This window comes from Perissodus microlepis, chromosome 7 (assembly GCF_051167445.1).
Source record: "Perissodus microlepis isolate ML-2025 ecotype Zambia chromosome 7, ASM5116744v1, whole genome shotgun sequence".
NCBI lineage: Eukaryota > Metazoa > Chordata > Actinopteri > Cichliformes > Cichlidae > Perissodus > Perissodus microlepis.
This window is the reverse complement of record NC_140467.1, coordinates 22528442-22545197: the sequence shown is the minus strand read 5'-3', so window position 1 is coordinate 22545197 and position 16756 is coordinate 22528442. Positions and strand designations below refer to the sequence as shown.

Sequence of the window (16756 nt, the reverse complement as noted above, 5' to 3'; positions counted from 1 at the left end):
AACTCTGTCCATGTTTCTCTAAAGCAGGTTTTACTTTGTAATAGTTTTTTTTTTCTACTATAAATTCCCGCTGACATAAATGTAATCCATTAACCAACAAATAGCTTGAAATTTATTACTGCATTGCATGATCATCACAATCAGTCCACAACCCGCAGACGTTGGGATTTCTATTTTTTTACTTTAATAATAAAAAGCTTTTTCACTGGAGCTTAACCTGGCTTTCACAACTTGTTAAGAGGACCTTGGAAACAATGACTAAGAAAATAATCTTACCACCAGGTAGATTTTTGAAAGCTTTCCATCAAATATCCTCCAACTTTATTTCTCTTTTTAGGGTTATATTTTTGCTTAATTCCATAGAAAACACTTTTAAATCAGCATACTTACTCTATGAACTTAAGAGCAAATATAAACTCATGCACTAATTTCTGATTCATTTTGTTAGTGTAGTTTAAATAGAGCTGTTTTCTGGTTTTGTTGCACAAAATTGTAAAGGGGGAGCCATTTGTTGTGACCGGTTGAGCCTGAGGAAAAAACTTGAGATGAGGTAAGTGAAGAAGAAGCCTTCTGGGAGCCTAACTCTATTGCAGCTAACCAATGGATGGTCCATGGTCACCTGATCCAGCCCTTACTATAGGCTACATCAAAAGGGAAGTTTTAAGCCTAATTTTAAAAGTGAAGAACCTGTCTGTCTCCCAAACTGGGAACTGATTAAGTTCAAATTAGTTCAATTTAATTTTATTTATATAGCATCAAATCACAACAGTTGCCTCAATGTGGTTTATAGACCCTCTGATAATACAGAGAAAAACTTCTCAATCAGATGTCACACTCTGGTGACAGTGGGAAGGAAAAACTCCCGTTTAACAGGAATAAACCTCTGGCAGAACCAGGCTCAGGGAGGGGCGGCCATCTGCCACAACCGGCTGTAAGTGAGGAGAGGAAGACAGGGTGACGACATGCTGAGAGAGCCAGAGATTAATAATAAATAATGATTAAATTCAAGGAGACAGAAGAGGGACCTGATAGCTGAAAGTTCCACCTCAAATTCTACTTTAAAAGATTTGTATGTGAGGAGAAGAATTTTAACTTATATTCTTTATTTAACAGGGAGCCAGTGAAGAGAGGCCGATGTAGAAAAATAGGATGTCTCTTTCTAGTCCCTGTCAGAATTCTCACTGCAGCCTTTTGATGTAACATTTAACTGCAAGTGTGTCTGCAGAAGCAGACACTGACAACCATTAATGGGTTTAACGTGTTTATTGAACAGATAGTAAAGGGTAGGTGAGTGACTTAGAATACTAGAACCTTTATGGGAGGCTCTACTGAAGGAGACAGAGTGCATGCAGGTAAGTCTCTGTAAGTTATTAGAGGTGAGAGAAAATTCTTACTTGCAATTTGCTTGAACAGGGATTTAAGAGGGACTGCTGGCATACAGACACAATACCTTAGGAGTAGTGAGTGGGTTGGTGGAAAGTGGGGAGGCAGGTGAGATGAGGGTGAGTCCTTCTGTCTTTAAAGCTCAGATGATGTCTGTAGAACTCCTTGGTGAAGCATGGATCAGGAAACTTGAACAGAAGAAAGACAGCACTGACCGAGAGTGGACATAGGGAGGCAAAGCAGAGAGAGAAAGCGAGAGAGACCAAGAAGAAAACCCCACATCTGCCCAACCATAACATCTGGATCAAATGAAAACCTTTTCAGGGAGCTTCTGAGCGAGCGGATAATAATTATTTACAGGAGTCCAGTCATTGTAGGTAGTCCTATATATACCTTTAATATGCACACTGAAGGATATATGAAAGAATAAGGGAATATATCAAAGATTCCTTGCAGTGTTATTGGAGGCCAAGGTAGTACCATCAAGGCTTACATGTCTATTAGGCACACCTGAAGGTTCAGTAATTGATTTGTATCTCCTGCCTTCATGAATAAATAAAACTGAGTTTTATCAACATAGCAATGAAAATGTTTGCAATTATTTCTACTAACATTGTCTAAGGGAAGCATGTGCTGTCAATAGTATTGATCCCAGCCCAGAACCCAGAAGAATTTTCCCCTAATGGTTAAAATTTTATTTGTAAAGAAATTCATGAAGTCATTAGCAGTTAAGGTCAAAGGAATACTTGGGTCAGCAGAGCTCTGACTCTTTGCCTGGCTGCTCTGCTGAACAGAAACTGTTTTCCTCTATCAGATGTCTAATCTTTGAGGGCTTTTTAAAGAGTAGCAAAGTATTTTTTCCAGATCAGAAGAAGGTCTTCTAATTTAGTGAAATGCCATTTCCTCTCTAGTTTAAAAGGTGCCTGCTTTAAGACAGATGTGACTTATACAAAATTGTACGTTTCTCTGATTTGTTGAGTCATAGTTGGCTGTTACGTAGGTAACAAGATAATCTGCCTCTGAGGGGAGTAAGATTCAGGTAGCTGCTCGCATCATGAGTCAGTACATGGTATTATTGAAGATAACAGTGCAAGGATCATGTCTTTAAACTTTGTTACAGCACTTTCAGAGAGACATCTACTGTAATGAAATGTATTCCCATTATTGTAAATTTAAATTTAAAAAATGGTCAAGACATGTTTTCAGGGAATACTGTTAAATACTCAGTTTCTATGATGTACCATATGTCAGGACAAGATTCAGAGTGTTTTTAAAATGAGGAGTCAGTTCATTTACATTCTGAAAGAAGCTAATTGTGTTTAAATCATATGCAGTGTGGAGGCTGTTGTTCTCAGCAGCTACACTAATGTTAAAATCACTTTCAACAATGAGTTTAAGTAATGCTCAGTTAGTTGTTTTAGCTGTGTTTTTTTGTGGCTAACCTATTTAGTAATTAACCCCCAAAACAATTAAATAATTTCAACATGTGTTAGGACAGCTTGAAAAACCACGTGCTCTTTGAGAGAGTTACAGCATCAAACACTCTTAGACTTTTTTTTAAACAGGCTGTTTCATCTCAATGTAACATTTGTTGATCCAGAAAGGATCAAAACCCAACATGTTACATTTTCCTCAGTTGTAATGTAAACATGTTGTAACATTACATTACAGCTTTTTTATGTCGTCAGCAGGGTGGATACATGAAAAAAATGCTGTTATTCTGTGCCTTATCTGCTCTATATTTTATATTATAGTTCTGCTAATATTTCAACATAATCTACAATGTTTTCTAATTGTTACGTTATTTCGTATTTCTGCAGAGCTGAGTATCTTTTTGAAGAAAGTGTTTCGTTTAGTCGTTCAGGTTGTTCCTGCAGGTGGAAGGGGGCAGAGTTTCACCATTAAATCTCGTTTGGCTGTAGGAAACACCTCCCTCCGCTTTTCGGATGGGGCGGATAGAGTTGCTCCCGGGACACCCGTCAACTTTTCTGAAACATTCCGATAAGTGTCCGACGTCCTACCATGCCTGGACTGTAACTCACTTTGGATCGCCGGTCTGTTTTCTTGTGCTCCTGAGTCATGGCTCCATTTGGAAAAAGCTTCCTTAAAGCCCGACTGAAAAACAGGTAACTTGATCAGATGAGTATGAGCTTTCTTTAAACCTGTTGAGTGTGTTTTCCCCCAACTTCGAGCATTAGAAAAAAAGACGTTAATGAAATGCGTGAGGGAGACGATTTACGCACAACTCGACGCGCATCGAACTACGAATGAGCAGCACAAAATAAAACGCAGTTAAGTTGTTAATTCAGTTCTTTATATCATCTTTTTGACTGTTATTATTGTTTTAAAAATGATGTCTGCTCGGTCTAGTTAGAAAAACTGACAAACCCCCATACTGAATTCCAAGGAAATAATATACACTTCCGTGGAATATGAGATTTTGAGTGTCCTTTTTTTCATCAAGGTTATTACTGTCTTAAACAAATTCATTCTTAATTTCCTTAATACTATTTGGGGAGTAATATATATTAATCTTACTAATTAAAAGCCAGTTTTGGCGAACCTGTGTGCACATGTTAAGATTTTTCATGTTACATTTTTAATGTAACTATACATGAACGATTTTATCAGTGTGCCAATGAGTGATGTGCCTTTTAGTGGTGGTCTTTATTGTTTGTTTACAACACTGCAGGCCTACTGTACATTAGCTTGTAAACGTTTGGACTTTCTTCTGCTATTATAAAAACACACACACACATATGTACACATACAAAGTAGTAGAGATCATGTCATCAGTATTACCATAATTTGCTTTTTGCAATTTCCCTAAGAGCGTAGCTTGGCCTTTTGATGTGCTTCTCTCTGCAGCTGGGGTCCAGCTACAGTTCTGTAAAGGCAAGGAGGAAAGTAGAGTTACTGAGCCACAAGCTGTCGTCTGTTATTGGTGTAGACATTCTGCTTCTTTTGTTGACTACAGACTTTTGTTGTGCAGAGCTGGTAAACAGAGTTCTCTTTCTGAGTATCTAGGTCATGATTGAATCCCTTGCTGCCAAGACCAAGATAAGGATAGTTAAAGTGTTTTAATTAGCTTTACTCATTAAGGGTCTCAATTAACACCAAACACAGCAACAACGCTGAGAGGTATGGTAGTGTACAGTGCTAAATTGCAACACTTTGACAGAGGCACCATCAGCAGAATTGATGCATTTTCACATCACACAGAGCTGAGATGAATTATCTTTGATAACTTCAAACAGTCTGACTGAAGTTGTCTCCAGTGGCTGTCTTATTTTTTTTTTTCTTGCATAGTAATTATCATCGAGGCACCTATAATTATCTCAAGTGTTTAGATCTTTAGACATGTCAAACGCTTCACTTCGGAGACACCTGAGGCCGGCTCCTACTCGAGGTGAAACTTTGAGCTGGATGTTGACAACATGTGCAGTCGGAGCAAGCCAAAGCATCAAAATATTCACAAAATAAGAAAACGTTAATGTTGATTTGGTAAATGTAAAAAATATTGGAATATTCCATACTAAAATCAGGGAGTCTGTTCCTTCAAACAACAGGAAATACAAGCCTCAGACTTATGTGACCAAAGCAATGTAGTGACCACTTGCACTAAGCCGGCACTATAGCATTGTGTTAATTAGTTTTTAACATTGCTAGATTAATACAAATTTGCAGGCTGCAGAAAGCAATAAAAAAAAGACAGTTTGTGTTTAAAAAGGATGGGGGAAGTCATTTCTTTTAATGAGAAAGGGTTGTTATGGTGATTTAGATACTTCCTGTGGGCAAAAGATAATAGGGGTGGGCGATTTCACATAGGAAAGGAACAAACGGGGTGTGTTGTGTCTCTGCTCACAGATGCTTATCAGGGAAGGAGTCTTTCCAGAGATCAACATATCCAGATAGAAAAGTCATGTTATTTCCTCAGCAATCCCTCATTCTCATCCTCAGATAAGAACAAGAGGAAACGTCTCCTGTCCAGCATCCAATAGTTTCTCTTCTGCATTCTCTGTGTTATGCAAGCCAGACAGACACTTTCTAGATACTTTAGACTAGTATGATTTATTTGTTTTGGCTTGGATTTCTATATCTTACCTTTTTTAGTAAACCCCTATTGTTTTATATACACCGGTCAAACCTATAATTTGTTAGATAAACTACAAGTGTTGGTCGCGAAGAAAGAGAAACTTTGATTAGTGTAGGAAATGCAAATGCAAGCTTCTTATTGTCCCGTTTCACTTGTCTGATATTATTGACATTTACGTTTTTGAAGAAAAAAAAAGTGCAGAGGTCATGACTCTGCAGTGCATTGTGTCATATCCTGCAGTGCACATTCAGTTTCCTTTTAAAGGAAATACAGCTGAAAAATGTCTTCACTTCATCTCTAGTTGATCCAGTCAGCCACAACTTTTTATCAGAACTTGTTCTTCCAGTCAGCATTAGTTTAGTCATGAAATCAGGACAAGTAAGTAAGAAATGTTGGATTGCACATAGGCCTTTTTTTCTGGTTTTAACTTGAGGTTAGCATTTGTGATTTGAGGAGTTATGTTTACTTATTTGATTGTACTTAGCTTGGCTTAACTGAACAGATCAAGATGCCAGTAAAATTCATGACTTTTTCATCAACCTTGTGTTAAGTGCTAATTATGAGGTATTACAGCTATGAAAACCACAAACAAAATGAAGGAGTTAGCATAAATCACACAGATTTTAATTTTAAATTGGTTGATGCTGCATAGAAGGTGAATTAATCTATCTGGGGTAAGTTTGATCGTTTCACTCAGGACTGTTTTGAGCTGTAAAAGCAAACCTGTGATCTTATCAACAGCAAATATAATCAAATCCAAATATACTCACGATTCCATGAGACGTGTTGACAGCAGAGGCTAAAGGACAGGTTTGCCTATCTGCTATCAAAGCTTTGTTTCTGTTGAGCATATTTGCATCTCTTTTTCGTCATTGATCTGCCAAAACATGTCGGGACACTTTACAGCTATAACTCTGTCATTTGCTATGACTTGCTCAAACCACCAGCATACAGGCCTCTGTGGTAACTTGTACCTTGCAAACTTATCACACAAGTGGGAATTGTTAATTCCTTCCAGGTTGTCATTATGAGCATTACAATATGCTACCGCAATGCAGCCGTAACGTAATCATCCAACACAGAAGCTGGTACGGAAATTCCTATAATTTAAGGTTAAACTGAACTTAGACGTGTGGGTTGTTTCCTCCCACACGTCCCAGTTCTAACTGGATATCTCTGCCTCTAAGTTCAAGGTGAGGTCAAGTGGGTCTGCTCAGGTTTCTCGGGTTCATTCAAGTGTGAATTTAAAGTCGAACCTGTACTGTGCCAGTTGGCGTGCAACATCCGTCTTCACCCATAAGGGGTTTATATTTTAGTTTTTCTTGAAAGTATGTGTCATCTGAAGCTGTAATTCCACATTAGCTTTGAGTTCATTACACTATCAGTGTCAGCTTTGTCATTTACCACCCAGCGGTGTGACCTATGAAGGCACCCTCATTTGCTGCGTCTGGAACTGCTGTGTAATCCCAAGCTATGAATATCAAATGGCACCCAAAGTGACAGCCCTCATAAAGTATGTGGTGCGATGCAATTAGCGCAGCAGTGCATGCACTACTTGTGTATCTCTTGTCAGAGTCCTAACGGTTTGCCATGCATCTAATTGTTTGCTCTTAAAAAACACCGCAAAGTTCTGGTTTAACCACATTTCAGCCAGTACAGTAAGTCAAAGTGGTGATGTCTGTGAGGCTAAGCCAGCACAATTCGAGTTGCCATTAATGGAGTCATATTCCTGCAGTATTCTTTCCAAAATAAACACAGCAGAAGAATCATTGTTCTATGAGGTAGAGCTTTAAAGAAAAAATATGCTATCGTTTAGGCTGAGGGGCTAGTGTACAGCCATCTTTAATACCCTTTAGTACCCTGATAAAAATTAGGGTTTTCCTCAATAAGGAGCAATGTAAAAAGCCATAAAAGTGCAAGTTAGGTACTGTTTACAAGGTTGTGTCAGTGACAGAAAACTTCCAGGAATTGCTGGGAGTTTATGTGGATTTTAATGTACTAGCAGTTGACTCACAACCCCGAGGCTTACAGGGGCCTTAAATGTAAGTGATAATGTTGTTAGCTGCAGAAATGCAAAGCAGGATACCAAGAGCTTTCAATAAGTTCTGGCACAGCAGGACACAGACTTCACATCTACTAACTGCTGGGAATCATTGAGGTTTTGCCATTTTGGCTGCATTACATAAGCTACAGTGTTTAGACATTCTCCAACTCAATTCACACTCTCATTAGTTGCAGCATGTGTATCTGCACCTTAACAATCAAAGAACTCTAACAATAAATATTCCTTTAACTAATTTGGAAACTAAATTAGACTCATAAAAGTCATTCTCATGAATAAATGAAATATTTATTTCTTTTTCGTCCAAATAAATCATTTGCTTTCAGTTCCAATGTGTTCCAGTGATAATGCATAATAGAAACTGTTAGCTCTTTCTTCACAGCAGAATTAAAATTAAAAGTAACCATAGTGAGCGACATGGAATCTGTTTTCCTCCCTTCCTCCTACAGTGCATAAAACTATAGTGGCAGGATGTTGCCTGAGTGCTGGTGATTGTGGCCTGAGACAAATACAGGTGTTTCCCTGCCTAACTGTACTGTCTTCCTGCACAGCTGTGGCCTTGGGTCACCCTTTCTGAAATAGCCAGTGTATGTACAGCATGTTTATTCACCTGCAAGATTAGAAATGAGGACAGTATGTGACATGTTCAGGTTTATTGGAAATATCTGCATTGTGTATTTACAGATGTGTAGTATAGTTATGCTGCACTGAACATGTAATGATGATTTTGTTCCCTTTTTCTTTACCTTTCTTCTTTCGTTCCCTTGCCCTTCTTCCCTCAGCCATTCTTTCATCCTTGCAATACAGTATAACAGTGGCTCACAAAATATTTTTTGGCCCCATATAATGAAATTGCTTTGATTTTTGGATTCCTCATCACATGCTGAGAGTGGTAGGAGAGGTTTTGACCCATTAATGCACATGTGAAAGTAACCTTTAAATATTTTTTTATCAATAATAAATAAAATATGCATAATTGGTCAGGTTTACCACTCGTAATTCATCCAAATGAATTTGTTTTGTACATAGCATTTTAATTTAAGCTGACAACTACACTATGTTTAATAAAAGTAATGGGTTAAAAAGTGAAATAATGTATTGTATTATATTATAATAAGACTTTTTCAAACACACCACAAACTTGCCACAGTTGATGCCATGGTTCATGCCCTAACACATATTGACTGCTCTATGATGTTGAGCTGTTGTGTCAGATAAGCTCATTTTTTAAGCATGTGGCCACTATGTACGGTGTACTGTGTACACCGCCTGTTTTCTTTCCTGTGCAGCAGTAGCACTGGGGCCGTGTTGTATTGGGTGAAGTTGGAAATTCCATGGTCAAAGCAACAAGGGTCGTTGTCTATTAAATGCTTGAGGCATGTTGGAATTGTTTGACCTACACATAGCTCAGGTATTTGCTTTGCTCCGGTTTTCTCCAAGAGTCTCAATAACCATTAACCAACCTATTGCACTGTATGAATTGCATTCCTGAGACCTTATTCGCCAGATGTTTACACTATGCTCCAGTTGGGTGTTCATGTGTTATGTGGGAACCAATACATTGTGGTATCAGTCTGTCAAATCTACAAACTGAGAGATAAGCCTCTTTCTCCCTTTGAATAATATACATAATGTCTTAGACATGCAGGTTGGGGTATCTATGTCATCTTAATAGGATGTGGCTTGATGGTTTTTTTGTTTTGTTTTTTTGCTTCCTCCCGCATTGGTGACGTAAGTTAGCATAAGTTGCATTCGGCCAAGGTTATCAGAACAAATAAAGGCAAAGCAGGTACGTGATGTAGGGTTTAGATGTGAAGACGTTGCTGCATAACAACCTGAGGAACAACACTGAACTTTGGTAGCTAGGCTAAACAAAGGACTTGATTTTAATCCCAAAGTCTGTTTTAATACATTGTAAATATAGATAAGACTTTAGATTTATCTAGATGGTAAAGTGAGATATAATTTTAAAAGGCTTAGATGAAAATCCCACTTCCAGACAAGTGAGTGATACAGTGTGTTGGCCCATTCTTTTTACCCATCAGTGTCACTATATCAAATTTCCTGACGAGCTACAGCCAGATTTCCTTGTTGATGTTTTCTGCTTTTGTTATTTAAGGCTAATTTTTTCAACTTTTTTTTCTTCGTAAATGTGATATTATCCAGGATTAGAAGAATGTTTTTCTGATCTATTACTGTGAACTGATTAAAGAAGTATTGTCTTTTGGGTTGAAAAACCACAGACCAACATTCCTTTAACCCACAAAAATCAGTCTGCAGTTTAACCATCAAAGGAGGAGCTCTACTTTTTTGTGTCTGTGATTTTTATGTGGATAATCTTTCTCTGGGTTTCTTTGCGATTAAACTGTCTGCAATTATAGGAGTATTATGTGTCACTTATTTTTCCCTGAAGACTAGAATTTAACTTTAAATAATTCACCAAGACAGAAACTTGGCAGTCAGAGTTTCCCTAATGAAACACATGAATCGCAGAATGTTCCTAACATGTTATCTTTCATATAAATAATAGAGTGATACATCATTCTTTATCCTGAAATCAGATTTAAATGTCTGGTGATGTTATCTTCTTATTGGTGGCCGTCTGCATTGCCGGTGCCTATCATTTAATGACTGGATATTAGGTCCTGAATATTACCGGTGGTTCATTAAGGATGTAAAAAATGAATATCTTCGGTCCATCAGAGGTCAATTTTTGAACAGGTTTTACGATCCATGCAAAAACTTAATGAGGGCCTTGAGGTTAAATAGCTCAGAACCGAACCATTAAGTGATCATCTCTGATGAGTAAGACGATGAGAAACAGTAATAGAATCAAGCCAGGAAGCACAAAATGACTGAATGTAGTTTTCTGCTCATTGACCTAATGGAAAGCCATCAAATAAGGATGCATTCATAAAAACATACTACTTAGAATAGGAAAACAGCTTTTAAAGTATTATAGAGAGAGAGACTTATTTTACTTCAGACAGCAAGTATGTTGAAATATGGCTGTCTAAATTTCCTTTTGGGATCAATGAAATATTTATCTAACTACATTTTTTAACCCTTTTGTTGAACTGTTGTCTAGAAAGGAGTATTTCTAATCCCCAAATGCACATGTCTAGAATTGAATTTGTGAACATAACTACTACTATCACTTAAAATTTATTCCAATTCAATTTATAAAGCACCAAAACACAACACCAAGTTAAAGACTTACAATAATACAGAGAAAACAGAGAAAACCCCAAAAATCAGATGTTGCACTTTAGTGACTGTGGGAAGGAAAAACTCCATATTTACAGGAAGAAACCTGCGGCAGAACCAGGCTCAGTGGGGGTCAGCCATCTGCCCCAACTGGTTGGAGGTGAGGGGAAGGAAACATGACCAGCAATCCAAACCCGCCTTAATGCAATGAAACATGAAGGGTTATATTTTAATGTCACAGAGTGTAAACATTGTAGAGCATTAACTTAAGAAAGCATTTCCAAGTTTTCATGCATAGCCAAAGTTGTAACCTTTGTTTTTCTGTCTTCTGCGTAGGACAAAAGATGCAGAGCCTGTGGTAGGAAAGGAGATCCAAGTTACTGTCTGCAATGAAGAGAAGGTTGTCTGTGGAGTAACAAAGCATACGACATGTGCAGATATGATTCAGGCATTACTGGATGATCACAAGTCAGTCCCAGAGAGCAAGCGGCTACTGGATGGAGAACCCAAAGACTTCTGTCTCGTTGAACGGTGGAAGGGTTTCGAGAGAGCTTTGCCACCTCTTACCAGAATACTGAGACTCTGGTATGCTTGGGGTGATCAGAGGCCCTTCATACAGTTTATTCTAGTTAAAACCAGTGATTTCGTGCCTCAGCCTGCTAAGAAAGGTGGAAAGTCCAAAGGGGCCAAGCTGAAGCGATGTGAGCACAGTCGTGCTCAGTATTCCCAGTCTCTGCCAGCGGAAAAACAAAAGCGCATGGTAAAAAAAGCTTTCCGAAAGCTGGAGAAACTTCATATGGAGAGCAAAAGCTCCCTAGGTGCAGAGGAGATCGACCAGATGGTGCAACTTATTCTTAACCAGGACCACACAATTAGAGAGCAGATCCAGCGGATAAGGGAGCTAGATTCAGAGATTGAGCGGATTGAGCTGCAAGTCCAGCAAGAAACCAAGTTGGAGACTTCCTTGGCTCAGGCCTGCAGTCCAAATTCCAAGGCACACATTGAGGAGCAGCTGCAAGAATACTTGTACACCAGCGATGGGGTTGTACAGCTGGACATGGAGGTTCAGAGGCACCAGGAACTCATCCTCCAGTTGTCCCATGAAATTGACGCTAAGCTTAGGATGGCCAGCCTCGCTCTGGCTCAAGATGAAGACCAGGAAGGAATGGCCGCTGGTTCCTGGATCCCCGCTGACACAGACGAAGCATTTTATACTGCTGAAATTGAGAGGCTGCGGGGCGAACTGAATCACAGCCTCTTCACCGGTGTTTCCATTCACAACCAAGCTGCTGAAATAGACAAGCAGATAAAGTACTTTGACAATACACTGGTTTCTAAGGATCAAGAGTGCTGGCAGCTAGCCGCCCAGCTGAGCTCATTGCAAATCACGGACAGCACAGAGGAGGAGCAGCCCATAACAGTACAAGGGAAAAGTGAGACCCAGTGCGGCATTTCTCAGACAGTGAAACTCAAACACACCCTGTCCCCTCTAGACATTACAGACACAGACTCAGACACCGGGATTAGCTCCACACACAGTCAGGACTCTCTGTCACCGTGTCTCGATTTCCCTCCCCCGCTGGACACAGACGTTTGAAGAACCCAGTTCACTCAGCAATGTGTTTTTCTTCAGTCACCAGCCGCAGTTTTTTACTCCTCACATGTGCTCTTTGTTTCATGCTCTGTGCTTGCAAAATTGGCAAAAAGACACATTTTCTGCAATTTTTAGTGTCTCCGGAACTTTGTTGCATCGTCATCACACCATGCCAAAAAGAAGAATGTAAGAAATGTCAACTTGGGTTCCAACAAATTAACATAAGAGTACTGTGGTTGATTCTTAAGTGATCACAGAAAATTGGTCAAAAATGTTGTTGCAAAGAGTTTGCAAGATGCAAAATATATCCTTGTTTAACATGAATAATTTTCTCAGGTATCAAAGTAACAGATGGTTAGGTATCAGTGTAACATGAAATAATACATGCAAGACACTAACTGAGGCTGTGCGTACACTACTTAAAATTCTACATTATTGATAGAAAGTTTTCCCATTTTTAATTGCCAACAGAGATGCAAAGACCAATTTTTAGATGTTTAGTTTTGTCACTTTAGATGATAGTAACTAAGCTTTTTGCTTTTTGTAAAGTTCTCAAGCTATTTATTAAGTTGCACTTCTTACACACTTAAGGCTATTAACAATGTTTTATATTAAAACAAAAAGATAATAGTTTTGATGTAGTATTTGTAATAGAAAAATATACTTTAAACACTGTTCTTGACTATTCTGTAAATACAAACCTACTTCGCCCTATTTCAAATGGTAATTGCCCCTTCTTGATATATCATTATTTAACTGTGATTAGATGACATCTTTCCGTCTAGAAAGGGCTACAAAGTAATTTCTAAGGCTTTCATGATTCAACACTACGAAAGAGAATAAAATGGCATCCATTGCAGAGTTCCAAGGTGAAAATCACTGCTGACCAAAAAGAACACAAAACCTCGTGTCACATCTACCAAAAACATCTTGATTCCCGAATATTCTGTGGATTGATTAGACAAAAGCAGAACTTTCTGAAAAGTTTGCATCCTGTTACACCTGACGTCAAAGGTAGCACAGCATTTCATAAGGAAAACATCATACCAACAGTCAAACACAGTGGTGGTAGTGTGATGGTCTAGGGCTGGTTTCCTGCGTCAAGGCCTTGGCAACTCTCTGCCAAACAGACTCTATCCTGGCAGACAGTGACCTGTCATCACCTGGAACTCAAGTGCACTGAGGTTATGCAGCAGGACAATGATCCAAAGTACACCACTGAATGGCTTAAATGCACACAATGAGCAATGAGCTCACAAGGAGTCCAAACTGAAATCTAATTGAGATGTTTTGGCATAACATCTCAATTAGTTCATGCTCAAAAATATTCCAGTGGGGCTTAATTAAAACAATTCTGCAAAGAAGAGTAGAACAAAGTTCCTCCACAGTGACGTGAAGGACTCATTGCCAGTTATTGCTAATGTGTAATTGCAGTCCATGCTGCTAAGATTGGCACAACCCGTTATTGGGTTTAGGGGTTTAGTTTTTCACACAAGACCTTGTTGCATTTTGTTTTTTTACCTTAATAGATAAAATCATCATTTAAAAAGTGCATTTTGTACTTACCCGGGTTATCTTTGTCTAATGTTTAAAACAGTGTGACAAATATGCAGAAATATAAGATATCAGGAAGGAGGCAAATACTTTTTCACAGCACCTTATGCTCCTGCAAGTAGTATAAGTAATTACTGAGAAAGGCACAATTGTAAAAGAAAAGCTTATTTATTTACTGCAGTTACCAAACTACCAGTTACCCAAATTTTGGGACATTGTGTAAAATTCAAGTAAAAATAAAATGCAATGGGTTCATGAGATTTGCAAATCTTGTAAACCCGTTTTGCTCGTAAACATTTCAAACATTTTAATATTTCATGAAAATATTATCTCATTTTGGATTTGGTGACAGCAGCATGTCTCAGAAAAGTTGGTGAAGGGCAAACGAAATTCAAGTTACAACAATTTCTGGTGCATAAATAGCTGGTGGGACATTTTTCAGATAATTTGGCAACAGGTCAGTAAGATGACACAGTCTGAAAACATGTGAAGCCAAAAATATGACAAAGAAGACAAAGAATCTTATATCAAATAAGAATGGGAAAACATTCCTCTCCCACGAGTTCAGCAACCGTTCTCCTGAGTTCCCACATGTTTACAGACTTAGGGGAAGCTACACAGCATAAACGTGGCTCTCTTCCAACTTTTTTGTCATGCAGAGATGTGTTGCTGCAGTCAATTTCAAAATGAGCTAATATCTTTTTCTTAAAATGCCACATTTTTCTCAGTTTTTAAGCATTGAACGTGTATCCTGTTGTTAATTATATATGGGTTTATGAGATTTGCTTATCACTGCACTGTTTTTATTTGCAATTTTCACAGCGTTCCAGCTTATTTGGAAATGGGTTTGTATTTTTCAGATGTAATTTTGTGACAATCACTATTCGCTACCTACTTAATCAAACACTATATTCACTATCCACCAAATTCAATTCACACGCCCTGCGTTTTAACCACTTAAAACCTAAGCTATTATAAAGAATAATGTAAATCTTGACTTTCATAATAAAAGCTAATACTTTAAATACCTAAAAACACTGTTGTCGGGTTTTTCGGCACCATTTGTTTAGGATTTGATTGTCTTATAAATAAATAGCAACAGTGCTGCCTAAGGAAGGGCATCTTCTTATGCAAATCATAGGATTTGAAATCATAGGGCTGATTGCCACATTTCCAACAGTTTCACATCTGGTTAGGGTCTATAAACACTTACAAAGTGGTTTTGATCAAACACAAAACTACGCCTGGAGACTGGCATAGTTTTGTGTCCTTTTTGGGAAGAATACATCTTCCAATGTTTTTTATCATTATTATTATTATTTTAGTTGCCATTTGTATAGGCACAAAATCTTGGGTTATTAAAAATGCAAAAAAAAAAAAAGTGGGGTAAAACAGGCCATTTAAGCAAACTTTTCCCATGTTTTTCACCATTTCACAAGTTTGATCACAAGCTTATGTGTTAATGGTCATTTTTAATCACCTCCAAAAGTCAAGTTAAGCACTGGGCTGCTTCTAGAAAATCTTTATTCTAAGGTTAAAAGGGGGGGGGGGGAACTAGTGTGTCATACCCATTGAATTGAATTAAGCTGTCAGTCACCATAGAGATATGACACAGCTACCTCAGAGTCCTCAGGCACCATATAATCAGACGAGATGGTCACCAGGCTAGCACAAACAACAGCGAGCACTCTCCTCATGTCTAGGTACTGCTGACAGATGAACACTTTGTGCTCAAGGCAGAGCTGGGCTGGAAAAAAGCAGAGGATATCTATTTCACACACTAATTGACTCACCCACCCTGCCCTCTTTCTTTGCTCCTTCAAGCTACCAAGTAACCAAGCATGAAAGGCCTGAGAGCTTACAGTTCGAAGCAATCTTGCACTGGCATCCCTAACCTGTTGATGAAATGGAGGTTTATGGTGTTATGGACCAGGCTTTCTATAGCTCCTTTCTGAGAACTCAAGCACTTTCTTCTACTAAGTGTCAATCACATAATCATACATGCACATAGTGGTTTTATCTATACAAAAGCACTTTTATCTAACTCACTCACACTCCGATGGATACATCAGGGAAAACTTGGGGTTTAGTATCTTGCCCATCTTGCTCTTTGAGACATGGGGAACACAGGAATATCTGGGGATTGATCTGACCAGACAGTCTGCTATCCAACTACTAACCAGGCGCTAACATTTTCCAAAATCCGACAAGATCAGATTAGTTTTATTAAACTTTTAAGAAATACACTTTTGGCACATTTGAAGGAAATGATAAAATAAAGAGCCACAGACCAAATAGTTTTCATTGTGTCATAATAAAGTTTGATTTCCCTCTGATTATAGAGAGGGCCCAAGCTGTTTTTTGATACTGCATTTTGTAAGTGGCCCCAATGATTGTGGCCACAGCAGACTCACTCACTATGAGTCACAGCATCTAGATAGAAGAGCTAGATTGCTTAGCTGTCTGCTGCTGAGGCAGATAAAAGAGACTGTGGCTACAGCCATGGTTGTACTTTGGTTCTTATGATTACGCATATGACACATTAGCTTATAATGAGTGTTGCACTACGTGCAGAGGTTTTATGACGTGTGGAGTGGAAATCATGATTGTGCTAACTAGGCATTGTATTAAACTACTGTGTTCTTTAACGGCTTAGGTGGATTGGTAGCAAATCTTTCATATGTAATGAGAATAACTTTTGTTGCTAACATGCAGGTTAATGCCAACAGGACCACTGAAGGACAGTCACAGCACAACACACACTGAACCAAAGTTACATGTGCTTGAATGATATTGATGTGGATTGTGCTTTGATCAGAGCCACCAGTGCACATTTAAAATGCCACAAAGGCTGGTCCAA

At 38.5% G+C, this 16756-nt stretch overlaps 1 protein-coding gene across 1 annotated transcript; it reads left to right on the top strand.

Moving 5' to 3' along the window:
• The first annotated feature begins 3362 nt into the window (after positions 1-3362).
• Positions 3363-16548, top strand: rassf9 (Ras association domain family member 9). Its single transcript, XM_084934217.1, has 2 exons — positions 3363-3509; positions 11085-16548. Exons 1-2 carry the CDS (start codon positions 3463-3465, stop codon positions 12343-12345), a joined length of 1308 nt encoding a protein of 435 aa, XP_084790343.1. The 5' UTR covers positions 3363-3462; the 3' UTR covers positions 12346-16548.
• Positions 16549-16756: the final 208 nt, after the last annotated feature.

Bases quoted from the DNA above. Each gene is read 5' to 3' on its own strand.
- rassf9 (XM_084934217.1), top strand. From the start codon at position 3,463: ATGGCTCCATTTGGAAAAAGCTTCCTTAAAGCCCGACTGAAAAACAG. The intron at 3,510-11,084 runs GTAACTTGATCA...TCTTCTGCGTAG, and splicing joins AAAGCCCGACTGAAAAACAG to GACAAAAGATGCAGAGCCTG.